The sequence below is a fragment of the Ambystoma mexicanum genome, chromosome 2q, assembly GCF_040938575.1.
Source record: "Ambystoma mexicanum isolate Mex_15411 chromosome 2q, UKY_AmexF1_1, whole genome shotgun sequence".
Lineage (NCBI taxonomy): Eukaryota > Metazoa > Chordata > Amphibia > Caudata > Ambystomatidae > Ambystoma > Ambystoma mexicanum.
Genome location: NC_090924.1, coordinates 1408854211 through 1408869566, shown reverse-complemented (window position 1 = coordinate 1408869566; position 15356 = coordinate 1408854211). Strand labels below are relative to the sequence as shown.

Sequence of the window (15356 nt, the reverse complement as noted above, 5' to 3'; positions counted from 1 at the left end):
AACCGGAGCACTTTGTAAAAGCATCCAAAAATTTCAAAACATTTTTTAGTCCTTCCTCTCTTTGTACGCGGGGCCCGGCACGCGGTGTAATCCCGCCCATCTCGGCTCCGCCCATCGCCCATCAGTCCTTTTCTATCGCCAGGTCAGAGACCTTTTAGCAATTCTTAGGCAGAATCCTGTGCAGTGCCCTTAGGGACCACTACACACAATTAAGACCACAGGTGGCAATACAAGTTTTACCTTTGGTACCAAGCCTGTACTACTATGTTAGAGAGGTAGCAGTAGCAGAGCAGCCAGGCTTATCTCAAGAGTATAGGAGCAGTAGCAGAGATTACATAAAGGGACACAATTACTGTGGCTCAAGCAAACATTGACTCAAGGTTTCAGGTAAAAAAATATAAGTACATTTATTTTTAAACCATTTGTTATTAACGCAACACTTCTATAAAAATGTAAAATCACACGTTAAATACACTACCCCTGACCAATTCACTTTGTACGGTATACATCAAGGTAAGTACCCTGTGTTTGAGAGAACCGGTGTTACGAAACAATACACGTTACCGTGAATACGATTGCGATCACTTTTTGACAGTTCGGTCTACTAAATAAACGCGTATCCGCAGCAAGAAATGCTACCGGGGCAAAAACACACTTAGCACCTGGGATACCCAGAGAGAGTTGGGGTCAAAAATCATAGGCAATATGTTAGATAGGCAGACAGAATCGAAAAAAACTCAGACAGAAATACAAGAGTCAAGAGGCCAGAGCCAGTGTCAATTGGAACCGGGTTCCTGTGTCGAGGATCACACGTTCGATAGTTTGGGATTCAAAGTTGCCAAGAGTACTTTAGATATTGTCAAATGTTCGGAAGCAAAAGTTATAAGAAGGAGGGAAAAATAAGGGCAAGCCTTATAAGTGAGAAATAGGGATTTCACCCAAAATTCCTCAAGCAGGACACAGTACCTTTTCAAAGAAGAAGCTGGTGCCACGGCAGTTGTTCCTGGTAGTGTCCTGTAGACCCACGTTCCTGGCTCGGCACCAAGAAGGACGATGAAGGGGGTCTACACCACACAGGGATGAGGCTGGCAGCAGCGACGATGAATAAAAGGTGCGCTCCTTAAAAACAGGAGAGGCTCTTCAGGTGGCTATCCGGACCACTACAATTTCGACCACGAAGGCGACCTCTGGCTGAAGAAGATGAGGTGGTTATCCACACCAGGCTCAAGGGAAGAAGACTCCAGACTGGATCTCCTCTTAGTCGTTGGAAGGGTAGATAGCTCAGTACTGCAGCAGGGCTTCACCGGTACGGGATAGTTGCAGCAGTCGACCTCGCCTCCGCTTCTCTTCGGTACCTTTTAGTTCCAGTGGCGACTCTCAGACTTCCAGCCCAAGAGACCTGCCTTTTGTGCAAGAATCCCCCATTCAGACAGCCTGGCTGTCAATCACATAGCACGGGGGTTGTCCAGCCCGGACAACCACCTCAGCCAATCATGAAAAAGTGCGACTTGGGTTTCTTAGGATACCATGTGCAGGGAGGACTGCACCCCTCCCTCACATTCAGCCCACCTAGACACCCAGGCGCCTTGAGGAGGGCTTCTTGGCGAATAAACTGCACCGGAGCCAAACAAAAAAGTATTTGGTCGAGCGGGTTTAAGTTCGAGGCTAACACAATAGCCTACAATATTACCATGGTTATATAAGATAACCGCGGTAGAAAATTAGGGTAGATACCACTGCCACCAGCCATGTCTAAATATGAAAAGAGCAAAACAATGCTCTACGAGGTACAGATAAAAAGGGCTAAGAGTTAACCCTTCCAGTACTCCATGGATGATAGGGTGTACTGGTTCTGTGGTTGATTTGACTAAGTAAAGTTAATGGTAACTTTACCCTTTTCTGGGGGACGGTAGTCAGCCTCAGAAATGGAGTCGGAGGGAAGTCTGAACGACAACTCTGTGTCACTGCACAGACGGTGCTGTGTGACACACAAAAGAAGGGGGCTACTGAAGTGGTGTACTCCAGAGTCCACAATCACAAAAACAGGTATAAACACATAGCAAAACACAAGTAAGACCGGTGAAAAGCTCACACTCTTACCAAGTGGAAAGAAACAACTCCAAAGATCCAGCAAAGCTGCTGAGGGACTCACTAGATAAGGGAAATTAGCCATGAAATGACAATTCTCCCTAACAGCAATAACAGAGGAATCTTATTAGAGGGGACGGCGAGCGGGGGTATGGTGGAAAGGGGACTATGGACTAGGAGTAAGGTGGTCACTACGGTGAGTAACCTGGTTATACTCCTACATCCCGTCCCCTTTCCTCCATACTTATGGGAGATTCCCAAGCACTCCTTACAAGAACTATGGGTGGATGGAAAAAAACCCTTACTGAAAAAGGTTCTTCAGCACAGCCTCACCAAACTGGGCATCAGCTCTTGAACTCAGGTCCAGACAATAATGTTTACAAAAATCTGATGGGGAGGCCCAAGTAGCCGCCTTTGCAATGGTCTCCCAGGGGAAATATTTCTGAAAGGCAACTGAGGCTGCCTTGCCCCGCACCAGGTGTGCATTTAATACCTTTAGGAGGCTTCAGCCCTTGAACGGTGTAAGACTCCGTAATGCAGGCCGCGATCCATCGGGATATGGTCGCCTTAGAGGCCTGCTTACCACCTTGCGGATTGCCAAAGGCGACGAACAGTTGAAAAGAGCGCCTAAGATCGGAAGTTATGTAAAGATAGAATTTAAGAGCCCTTCTCACATCCAGACAGTGTAGAACCCTTTCCGCCTCCGACGCGGGATTCGGGAAAAAGACTGGCAAGGTAATAGACTGGTTTAAATGGAACTCAGAAACCACCTTTGGCAAAAAAGCGGGGTTTGTCCGTAGGACCACCTTATCCTTGTGAAAAGCCAAGAAGGGATGTTCCACCGACAAAGCTTGGAGCTCACTCACGCGCCTTGCCGAAGTGATGGCCACCAAAAAGGACACCTTCCATGAGAGGTGCTTGAGGTCCACCGGGGCCAGGTGTCCAGTCATAATATTGAATACAAAATTTCGAATGGCAAAAAAGTCGAATCAAAAATGTCGAAAAAAAAATGTCGAATTATTTTTTTTTTTCGATATTTTTTTTTGGGCTCTAGTTTATATAAAAAAAAAAGAAAAAACGGGGGTTGGCTGTGGGACCCCCCCATTTCGAAAAAAAAACGTCATAAAAAATAAATTCGACATTTTTGTTTTCGACATTTTTTTTTCGACTTTTTGACTTTCGACATATTTGTATTCGAGATTATGACTATAAACCCCGTGGCCATTGGTTCGAACGGCTTATGGCACAACTCCTTCAGGACCACATTTAGATCCCACGCCGGGTGCAGACTGTAAATCGGAGGATAAAGGTGCATCAAGCCCGCAAAATGTCTCAACCACTGGATTAGACAGAGAGTAAGAACATTGGTCCGTAGATAGGTAGAGAGAAACCACCGAGAGATAAGTTCTAGATGACAGAATGTGAACTCCCGACTCTGCTAGATGGGATACAAAGGACAGTTCTGTGTCAATCATAGCCCGCCTTGGGTCCATCTCTTTGTCTAAACACCAATGACAGAACGAAGCCATTTGTTTTTTACTGGGACCTAGTTGAAGGTTTCCTGGCTGCCTGGATAATGCGCATGTTATCCACGGACAGACCAAGTGTTCTAAAGACCTGAACTCAGGCACCACGCCGCCAAGCTGAGTGATTGTGGGGTGCCACAGTTGTTGTTCCCCCTGGTGAAGAAGCACAGGGATCACCGGTAACCTGATCGGAGGATATACTGACAGGTATTGAAGTTCTGAGAATCAAAACCTGGCCGGCCACCACGGGGTAATGAGCAGAAGCGAACAGTTCACCGAGTTCTTCAATTTGCAAATCGTCCAATGAACTAGAGGCAGAGGCGGGAAAGCATAAGCCCTCATGTTGTCCCATGGAATTCAAGAGCATCCCCCAGAGAAGAGGCTCCCAGACCGTTTCTGGAGGCATAAAGAGGAAGCTTCTTGTTTGCCACCGTAGCGAAGAGGTCCACTTCCGGAGTGCCCCAGCGCAGGATAATCCACCTTCAGTTCCCACTCGTATCTGACTATCGTCGCCGACTGAGGGCACCTGCCGTGACATTCAGCTGGCCCGGAATGTGTACTGCAAGTAGCCAAACACCATGCTGAACCGCCCACTCCCAAATCTGGATGGACAGTTCCACGAGCGGGGGAGACTTGGTGCCCCCATGCTTGTTGATGTAGAACATCGGATTCGCACGGACAATGCGGTACCGAACCACCCTGTTGGCTATGATCGGTCTGAACGCCTTGAGCGCTAGGAAGATCGCCAGGAGCTCCAGATGATTTATGTGGAGGAGCTTGTCCTGAGGCGACCAAAGGTCCGAGACCTGCAGAAGATTAAACGTCGCACCCCACCCCAGAAGGGAGGAGTCCATCATGACGGTTACCGTCGGAGCTGGGTCCTGAAACCCCGCCCCACCGACAGTTTGCTGAGAGACGACCACCAGTCCAGGTCCGCTCTCATAGAATCCGGAATCGTTATCAACTTGGGAGACCGGATCCACAGCCTGAAGCCAAGAACTCCCAAGAGCCATCCGAGTCGGCCTCATCTTGAGGCGAGCAAGAGGAAGAGCCAAAAAGCACAAGACCATGAGGCCCAAAAGTCTCTGGAACCACCAGGCCGACATGCTCTCCGACTGCGCAAACATCTGACACGTGGCCAACAGATCCGCCATTCTGTCCCCGGTCAGGTACACTCTGCAGTCGATGGTGTTCCAGCGAAAACCCAGGAAGATCAAGTCCTGAGAGACCGTCATGGAAGATTTCTGCCAGTTCACCGACAGCCCGAGGTGGAACAGGAGCTGTAGGAGAGACTAAGATTGCAGGCAGCTTTCAGCGGACAAGGGCTGCGCAAGAGCCAGTCGTCCAGATACGGATATACATGGATACCCTGCAGACGAAGATAGGCCGCGATCACCGACATCATCTTCGTAAATACACCCGGTGCCGAACTTAGGCCAAAAGGTAGCACTCGAAACTGGAAATGCTCCTCCCCCACAGATAAACGGAGATATCTCCTGTGTGGACCCCAGATCAGGATAAGCATGTAGGCATCCTGAAGATCCACCACACTGAGCCAATCGCCCATCTGCAGGGCCGACCGTATCTGGCCGGGCGTGATCATCTTGAATTTCTCTTGGGGTAGGAAAAGATTGAACTGGGAAAGGTCTAGGATGGTGCGCAGGCCAGCTTGGATGGGTTTGGGCACCGTAAACAGCCAGGAGAAGAAGCCCTCCCCTCGCTGGCAAACCTCCAGCACTTGGTCTTCGCCATCGATCTGGGGAGAGCCCATTTGAGGAAAAGGTTGTTCACTTGGTCCTGCCAAAGCTTCCACTCGTGGCAAGAGTGCAGCTCCCTGCTGAGAATTGGCGACGGTGTTCTTTACTCCTGCCAGGTGAAATGGAATGAGGAATATCCCATGGGCAACAGCCCAGTGCCATAAGTTCTGAGCCTTTTTGGAGAGCACTGGGGATCTGGTGCCCCCCTGTTTCTGGATGTAAAACATTGTGGCGGTATTGTCCGCAAAGACCCTCACAACTTTGCCCTTGAGGGACGGCAGGCCGACTTGAGAGCCCAAAACACTGCCTGTAGTTCCAGTACATTGATGTGCAACGTCCTCACCTCCGGCAGCCACAGGCCTCTGGCGTGAAGACGTCCGGTGTGGGCTCCCCATCCTTCCAGGGAAGCGTCTGTCGTGACCGTCTCCTGTTACGGGGGGCTCTGGAAATCCATGCCCCCGGCGATATTGGAGCACACGGCCCACCATCTTATCGCTCAACGGAACTCCTCGCCAAGCGCAATCCTGTCCTGGAAGCCTCCGGACACCTGGACCAAACGGGCATTGAGGAACTCCTGTAGAGGGCGCATCCACAACTTGCAGAGCCAGATCAGTTATATGCATGACGACATCATGCTGATAAGAGACTTGATGGTCCTCAACGTGGCGACCCTCAGCGCCAACAGTCGCTGCACTTTGCCTAGGATGGCCGATATCCTCTGCTCAGACAGTGACGCCAGGCAGGCCACCGGGTCTAGTCTGAATTCCAGGAATAGCTCTTCCTGCGATTGAGTCAAGCAGGACTTTGCATAATTCACCAAGAACCCCAGGTCCGTCAGCAGCCGGACCGTCCCTTGATCCGGCCCGAATGAGCCAGTCGTCCAGGTAAGGGTACACATGGATCCCTTGCAGTTGCAGATGGGCCGCCACCGGTCGCCAGGCACTTGGGGGAAGACTCTGGGCGCCGACTTCAGTCCGAAGGGAAGAGCCTTGAACTGGTAATTTTTTCCTTGAACGACAAAACGCAGAAACGTGCAGTGCCCTTTTGGATGGGGACGTGGAAGTAAGCCTCATCTAGGTCCAACAACAACAGAAAGTCTCCCTCCTCCAGCTGGCCAACAACGTGCTGCAGAGTGACCATTCTGAACTTCTGGGACTTAGTATATTTGCAAAGTCCTCTTAGGTCGAGAATGGGCCTCTATGCCCCGGGTTTCTTTCGTACGAGAAGTACCTTGAGTAAACTTCTGAGCACCGGATCTCCTTTGGAACTAGCTCCATCGCCCCTTTCTTTAACATGGCCTGCCCTGAACCTCCAGCGGCAGCATTGTATTCAAGGACACTTTGTTGGAACTCTATAGTGTGTCCGTGGGCGAGAGCTTCCAGCACCCAACGGTAGGTGGAGATGGTCTTCCACACGCAGACGAAGTTCGCCAGCCGGCCTCCCACAAGGGTGCACGGGTGGGGGCCCGACGTCCTAGCCGGTTCAATCTTGCTTGGAGGTCGACGAGCCGCCTTGCGGTCCCTGATGACGACGGTGTCCACTCTAAGGCCTTGAAGTGGCCCCTCTTGCCTGAGTCAAAGAGCGTGAGAGCCGGGGGTAAGAGGAAGAGCCCCCAATGAAATCCCTTAAAGACCGGCTATACGTCCCTCCTGATGCCGTGTCCATGTCCATCTTGATGGCCTGGAGGGATTAGTCTACAGCCTTCCCAAACAGGTTGTCCCTGTTAAAGGACATGGCCAAAGGCAGACGCCATTTCCCATCTGGCGGAATTCTGTGTCTGCAATGTCCATGGCCACTGTGATGGCGTGATCCGACGCCACCACGCCCTCTTGAAGGATCTCTAAAGCTGTTATCCGCTTGTCGTCGGGGAGGAAGTCCAGGAGTGGAGCCAGCTTAAACCACAGCTCCCGGTCATATCTGGCTATGATAGCAAGGGCGTTGGCAGCCTTGACCGTCGTCGCCAAGTAGATAACCTTTCTATGCATCAAATCACAATTTCTTCCCCTCGTTGTCCAGAGGAGTGGACGACGCAGAAGACACCAAACTCAACGGTTTCTTCCTGGCGGCCACCGTGAACACTGGGTCCGGTGACGGTTGAGACTGCAAGCACTTGGATGAAGAGTATGCCACCCTGTACTTCTTTTCCAGCTGGTGTCTCTTCCATGGGGCTGTAGAGGGGTTCTTCATCAGAGCCAGCCCTTCATCCCAAACATCGTCCAGGAGCGGGACCAAAAGGATTGTCTTCCCATTTGCCTCCTGGCGCGGATATAAGAAGCCTTCCTTCTTCCTTTCCTCCAGCGTGAGGTGGAAAAGCTCTGATGCTCGGGCGATCAGTGCAAGGAAAGATCCTCTCTCATCCGGAGGAGAGGTTCTGGGCAGAGACGACAGGAGGTCCCCCACCCCGTCGTCATCTGTGCCTGTTGTCACTGTATCCGACTCCATCTCCCTTGGGGGAGGGGGAGCAGTGGACAGGGAGGCGATGGGTGGCATGGAGGCGTAAGGTGCCTCCTCCTCTTCTTGGCCGGCGGTTATCGCAGTGTCAACGGGGCGGCCGGTAATGGCGCACAGAGGATCGGGCGGTGGGGTCTCTGGCATCCTCTGTACCTAGTGTGAAGGTTCAAGAGGTTGTCCAGTGAAAGATCTCTAGGCAGTATCTGGGGCGTAAAGGTGGGGTCCGGGGCCCTCGTCATCACCTCCATAAACGGTAACCCAGTCGTCGTCACCGCCGGTGTGGGGCGAGTCCACGGCATCTCCCTCTTCGGCATCACCCTCCTGGATGTTATGGACGAAAATGATTTCATCCTCATCAGCCAAAGAAATGTCCGTTCCCTGAAGGCCGTCAACGCCTCCCGCCCCACCCTTCTTCGGGTCCAGAGGAGTCGATCTCAGGCCAAGGTCTGGCATCCTCTTCTCCGGGGTTTTCTCAAATGGCTTGGTTGAAGTCTCCCTGCTGGGAGGAAGGGTCTCGCTTGTCGTCACCGGGGTACCCTGCAGGTATACCCATACCGCCTTTGAAAGAGACGCCACCGCCACGAGGGAGGGTGACATTTCGCCTGGTGTACCTGGGCCTTCAGGGAAAGACCAGACCACTCGTCTTGCTTGGCCCTCTCCTTCACGGCCAGGTTGGAAGCCTGGTCCTGTTTGGCTTTCTCCTTCGGAGCTAGATTGCACCCCTTGTTTGGCCTACTCCGTCATGGGTAGGCCAGACACCATACCCTGCTTGGCCTTCTCCTGTCTAGTCTTCTCCAGATTTTCCCTCAGCTTACCTGGGTTATCCAACTTTCTCTTGGATGAAGAACCAGAGCGTTGACTGGCTATCGATGCAGATGGGAATGAACATCGCGCCCTGACCATCGTGAGACCCGCAGCAGCGGCGGCGGCCCCGACGGAAGCAGACTTGCAGTGCGTGGCCTTGTGTTGGGTCCCTACGGGTGAGGCGCTTTGAAAGGACTTCGAAGCACGCTCAGGTTTCCCGATCCGGGAGAGGCATGCCCATGGGTACCACCCGGTGCAGAGACCTTGGCCTGCAGCCATAATTCCAACCGTTGGTGACGATCCTTCAACGTGCGCTTCGAGAAGCCACGGCAAATCACACTGTCTTCCTCCTTATGTGTCGGGTGCAGGCAATACAGACACTGAGAATGCTTGTTGTCCATGTATATATTCTTCAAACCGCAGTCGGAGCAAAGCTTGAAGAGGGAAGCGCCGTCCTTCTCGTCAGACATGATCCGCGCGGTGTAGGCCTGAAGAATTTTCTGGAAGCCAAGAAAACTCGACGAAAACATCCCTTGAGGGGCGCTGAAAAATCTGTAAAACTGGTCCCCGTTTGTCAGATGATCGATGGAGCACACAGGCTTCATTGACCGAAAAATAGAGTTTAACTCTCAAAAACTGAAAAAGCAGCAAGAAAGCTTGAAGAGCGAATCACGAGAACTCCCAACACTTGAACGTGCAGTAAAAATCTGAAGAAAACTGCCAGAGGAGGGGTTTGGGTAGAGGGCAGTCCTTGGCTGGGGGCAGAATGAGCCAGAGCTCAGTGATTGGTTCATAGGAGAAAGACAGTTTAGAAACTAAACTGAAACTGTTCTTTTACCAAAGATTCCCAGCCTGACGACAGGGAATATTCATGAGCATGTGAATCCATGCCAGACTCCATGCTGAAGAAATACATTCTTAGACAAGAGTAAACCCAGGGCCCCACTCTCCCTATGGTAAGGGCCTGGCCAGAGGGCCGAGGTCACGAGGTCGACAGTTGTCGAACAGTTGAACAGTCGCCGAGCAGGTTGAAGATGTCTTCGGCGACAGGAAACTCACGAGGCAGTCGTCGAGAAGATTAGTCAGGAGAGTAGACGACAGGAGGTCGTGGGGACAAAGTTAGCAACACGAACGCTTGCGAGTTCCGCAAAGGCGCCCAACTAGGTTGGAAGAAAAAAGAAATCTGAGGGACCTCGACGCGCGAGGGATTTTGGGGTATACAACACGTCACAGTAGGGATAGTGTTACAGTCACTCTCATGTCAACGTATCCTTTTCGATCTTCGAAAAAAAAGATGCAATACTCCGCGATTTCCGCTAGATGTCAGACTATATGCAAAGCATGCGATTCTAAGCAGATTCACAGATTCAGAAATTAAGTTAATAAAAAAAATCAGGAGATGATTGTTTCTTCATGGCTTGCCCAAACCTGCACGTACATCCACTTACATCCACTTGTTGCAACTTAGTAAGCATGGTGGATCTAAATGTTCATCTTTAGGGGTCAACACGTGAGCTAAGAAGCTCAACCACAGTTTCTGTGCAGAGGTTTTACTGTGTGGGACACATAAGAATGTATGGGTGAACCGGTGGCCACAAATCTCAGCCAATCATTGGGATCTAATAAGATGTTTTTTTCATTACCCACATATGCATCAATACAGACAAAATACGCAATTATAGACCTCCGCCCACAACATGTAGCATCTGTTTTATTCTACATATTTTTGTCTCTTCTTGTTTGCTTTACCTTTCAAAAGAATAAGTTGTATTAGATTTGGGGAGATATCGTTCCCTAGGCTTAAACACCAGTGGGAGTGAAAATCAAATGACTTGGAATGCCGTTCAGTTGGTGATACCTAGGAATTGTTATCAGTATTATTTCAAGGACTGGTGGAATGGAAAACTATCAAAAGGAAATTGTAGGGCACACCCCTGAAACAAACAAATACAAGGCTACGGAACTAGTTCTTTAATGCGGCATGAGTTTGAGTATTATGCGGAAAGCAAGAACAGCAATAAAAAATGCACCATTTATTTTGGGAAAGATAAAGGACCACTCACCCTTTAGACACACCAGTCCGGTCAGTGATTATTTTAACTTCTTTCACAGCACCAAATCTTGCAAAAAAATCACGAATTTCAATTTCATCCATCTGAAAAACAGACAGACTATGAAATGCAGAGACATGACAAACATCCATGCAAAGAGAAATAAGTTAATAAAAAAAAGTTATTTACCCTGATATCAATTCCACCAACGAAGACTGTATTTGGCATGACCTTCCCCTCTGGTAAAACATATCCCTGGCTTGTAGTGGTCAGCGAGGAGTGAGTCTCATCCTCTCTAGCAATATTTGCATTTGGTGATTCGGAGACTGTAGAAGACTAAATATGAGAAGGAACACATTAGAATAACTCTGCACAAAAGTGTTCAACTAAAACACTCCAAATCAAACGATATAATGTGTGCAAGTGACTTGCTGTACTTAACATTGTAGCCCTAGTCCATAATCTAAAATTTCTTCCAGCGCATGACTAGAGCCCTTAGGTGCTGCGCAGTTACAGCTCTTTAGAAAATCTGAAAGCTTGCAGCACACTATCTCTTCTTGTGGGGATTTCCCATAAGCTTTTCTGCAGGATCAGGTTTCTCATCATTCACTTGGGGCTTCCTCCAAGGCTTGGGTTTCTTCATTGTTCTCTTGAGATCCCTCCCAGAGCTTGGGTTTCTTGGGCATTCACTGGAACAACTGTGCTCCACTCCCTGGCTTTCCCGTTCAAGAGAATGCAGAAGAAACCAAACATCTAGGAAAGATCTCAAGAACAATTCCGAGAACCCTCATCCCGCAAAAGGTGTTGCAGGACACCCAGTCCAAGCCGGAGAAATCAGGTGCTACTCGAGTCTGAGAAAAGGAACCCGGAGATGCCCGATACTTTGGAAAGATCTTAGAGACAAGATGAAAGCAGGAAGACCAAAGATGGGTACAGACAGTGAAGAAACTTCCCAGGATCACTTATGTTTGGTTAGGGTAGGGCTAAACACTTGAAAGAAGGATTTGTGAACTCTTCTGCTGGCTAAGTCTTTTAACAATTGTTCAGAAATAAGAGTGTAGCCATGGGGCTAAATACTTGTAAAGACTAGGATTTGGAACTTTCTTTTTGCCACATCCTTTGGCCATTGATTTCTAGAGCAGGATGTCTCAGGTGGGACAAGGACTGTAAAGGATAAGTTAACAACTTTGGGGATTGGACACATTAGGAAAATCCGCTTTGTGTGGGCCCATCATTGACAACCTTTAGGTACATCTTTCTGTTTGTAGACATTTCTCTAGTTCCTATAGGAATTTGGTCTAACCCGACTTAACAAAATACTAAACACAGCCATCTTTTTGAACCACAATTGTTTAGAGTTCATGGTACTCCTACTCATGATTACCACACATTTCTTAGCTCTCCAGTCATAATAAAGGATTAGAAGGAAATAATACATAATGGGGGATTCATATGAGAATGGGACACTATGAACTAGAAGTACAATAGCAATTGCAGTAAGGAAACATTACATCCACACCTTGTGCATCTAAACACCAGAAGAGAAAGATGTGTTCACAAAATGATAAGTCAGGATGGTATGGCTGGATCTAGGGGTGTAACAGTATACCGGCATACTGTTATAGATAGCCTGAACAGCTTAAATGAATTATAATAACCGTCACGTTGTTTATACCGGTAAACCGTTTTAGGGCCTGCAGCTATTAAGTGAGCTTTTCAATCTGATTTGGAAAGGCTGCAGTAAGCAAGTGCTGCGCAGTCTGGATCCTGCACTGTGGGATGTGACGTCTTGCCAAGGGGGCCTTGTTTGGCAAACAAGAGCATAGGGAAAGTGAGGCCACATTATTAAATGCAGCTTTGATGCTGTGACCGCTCGCTCTCTGTGATCAGTGGAGTCGGGTAAAAGATCATCCAATTTGTAGTTTTGGCACCAATTTGAAAGATGGGGAACTACACATCCCAGAATTCAATGGGGGGGGGCAGGAGGTGGGGTGGAGGAGGTTAATGAACTGGATGCCCTTCTGATGCATGTTCACAAAAAACATTAGCTCTGTAGACTGTATGAATACTGGGCCCAGCAGTGTTTTGTGCTATAAACTGCCCCCCCTCTCCCCCAACTGTCCTCCCTGTAGATTTGTACATTGGCACTAGAGTTGTTGCTTCGCTTGATCCTTTTACCTGCCTTCTGCATATGGCACTGGACTCAAGCATGCAGGACAGATTCGACATTCAATTTGAAGTATCCAGAGCAATGGAGGTGAGACATTTCTCAGGTCTATCCTCGATTTGTGACACCATCCATGAAAGCATTCCTCTGTCTCAACTCACATGACAAGGGTATTAATGCGCTCAGAACTGGGGAAAATGGTAATGATGGGGCTATGGTGATGTGGTGGTCTAGGCCATATATGTGCCGATATCTATTTTAACTGTCATTTTCAAAATGTTTTTGTGCCACTATCTTTAAGAAGGTAAATGAACATGTATTGAAAGATATCAACTGCGCCCACTGAACGCTGTCCTGTTAGGATTACATGGTCAGTGGTGATTCCAACATCATACCTTTATAATAGACCAGGCAGATGGTAAACACGCTATAGTGATTTGATCAACATGCAATCTTTCGGTTAGTGTATGTTGGCTATGACATTTTGACAAAAGAAACACAATGACATGGTCTTTCAGACCTCACATGAGTGACTTTTCTCCCTTTAATGGGATAAAGCGTTATCAAAACAAACAAAAACAAAAAACACTACCGAAATCTGGCGATCAATTAATGAAATAGAGGCCTCACAAGATGCAATGATGGCAAATCCGATAAAAATGTCGGAGTGCTGTAAATTCTACAATGAGATGGCATGGTGTAAATTGCAGAGATAAAATGAAATAAAATCCTCCAAGAGACGGAAGATGTGTTGGACATTGATATTACCGCAATCGAAACCATCCTAAACACACTGAAACATTCCAGAGCGCCGGGTACGGAGGGGCAGACAAATGTAATACTGAAAAGTAACATCCCAGAATGGGCAAAATATCTTCATCGCCTCTTTCAATACATTGTAAGAAATGAGAAAATACCTACTACTTGGAAAGAGGCGGTGATTGTGCCTATTTTTAAAAAAGGGCTTATATCAGATGCAGGAATTTATAGGCCCATTTCTCTCTTGGATGTGGTTGGCAAGGTCTTCGCAGCAATTCTGCTGAAACCCATAATAGCTTGGAGTACAATGGCTGGAAAACATGATTTTGGAAGATGGAACTGTCCGGGTATCATTACAGAAAATATTTAAGACCTATATTCAGATACAGTTATTAGAATCAGGCTGGACAAAACGGGACTGCTATCTGAGCCAATATCCATAAAAAGGGACTTGAAACAAGGCTGCCCACTGGCCCCAGAACTTTACTATCTGTTTGTTTCAGACATCAAGGAAGCATTTTCAGAAATCAGTTGTTTTCCACTGAAGCTTGCTGGAGCAAAAATTGGGAGATTACTTTATGCAGACGATATTGTGCTTATAGATCAGAACCCAGTTGGGTATGTAGAAACTAACAAATTGATTATCAACCTGGACAATTCAAGAATTCTAAGGCTTGCGGGGAGTGTAAAATCCAAAGGAAGAATAAGTATGCATGGTTCCTAAGATCTTGGAGGTTAACTCTGTCACTTATCTAGGAGTTTGCATCAACAACAGCAAGAGGGAGGCTCCAGGAATATTGGAACTAAGAAGAAAAGTTGTTAACCTGGCATCCCAAGGGAAGATCCTGTTAAGAAAGTACTGTAGATTCAGTCTTAGCCCTCTAGTCTCCTTTTACAGGATGAAAGTAGTACAGATATTTTCTTATGCAGCGGAAACGTCTATCTTTCTCCCTTTTCGAGCATGGTCGATCTTAAAAGGGGTTTTTGGAATTCTGTTCTCCAACTCCCAAAGTCTTTCCTAATCCAAATCATAAGGAGAGAACTGGCACTAACCTCTTTAAAATCCATAGCCGAATGGAAAGCTATTCAATTTTATCGCAAATATTTGGAAGAAGCATTGACAGAGGGCTTTAAGGTGGTCAAGAGAGCAATGAAAGACAGGTCGGACGAAGGTTTGAAGGAATAGTAGAGTATTTACCAAGCAATATTACAGGACCTGAACGAAACAGAAGAAGATTTATTGTGGAAACCTGTTAAAACCAAAACAAATTATGTACCAGAGATTGGATAGAGAAGCAGGAAGAGATCGGGAAGTACAAGAATTTCTGGATGGAACCTCGACGGCTGAACACATACCGAGTTACCTGAAATTGTTCCCCAACTGGTATCTGACGTCTTTGTACATGCGGTTTCGCTTTAACATCTTAGAGACAAGAGAAGTAACACAGAGACGAAAGAAGAATAAATGTCAACTAGGTTGTAGACTATGTAAAGAACAAAACATAACAGAATCTCTGAAACCTTGAAACAAACCTCACCAGAAATGTGGACGAATGATGGAGAATCCTGATAGAGGGTGACAAAATAAGTCTCAATTTAGCCCTGTTAAGACTCATAGTTGCCATCTTTAAAAAATGTTTGAAGAAATGTTTGAAGATCATGGTCTAGTGGGAAAATGAGAGGGAGAAACAATTTAAGACGGTACAATCAGTCTTGGTTCCTTGGAGCTAATCCAGTTGCCGATTAAGATCCC

The 15356-nt window shown here is 47.7% G+C and overlaps 1 protein-coding gene across 2 annotated transcripts in view; it reads right to left on the bottom strand.

Annotated features, from left to right (window-relative positions):
* DAZL (deleted in azoospermia like) overlaps nucleotides 1–15356 on the bottom strand; it is an 890646-nt gene that overhangs the window by 653201 nt on the left and 222089 nt on the right. For both annotated transcript variants that reach the window (XM_069646760.1, XM_069646761.1), the window contains exons 2-3: nucleotides 10867–11013; nucleotides 10690–10781 (exon numbers count right to left, since the gene is read on the bottom strand). In XM_069646760.1, coding sequence (XP_069502861.1) covers nucleotides 10690–10781; nucleotides 10867–11013 — 239 coding nt within the window. The remainder of the gene's footprint in view (nucleotides 1–10689; nucleotides 10782–10866; nucleotides 11014–15356) is intronic.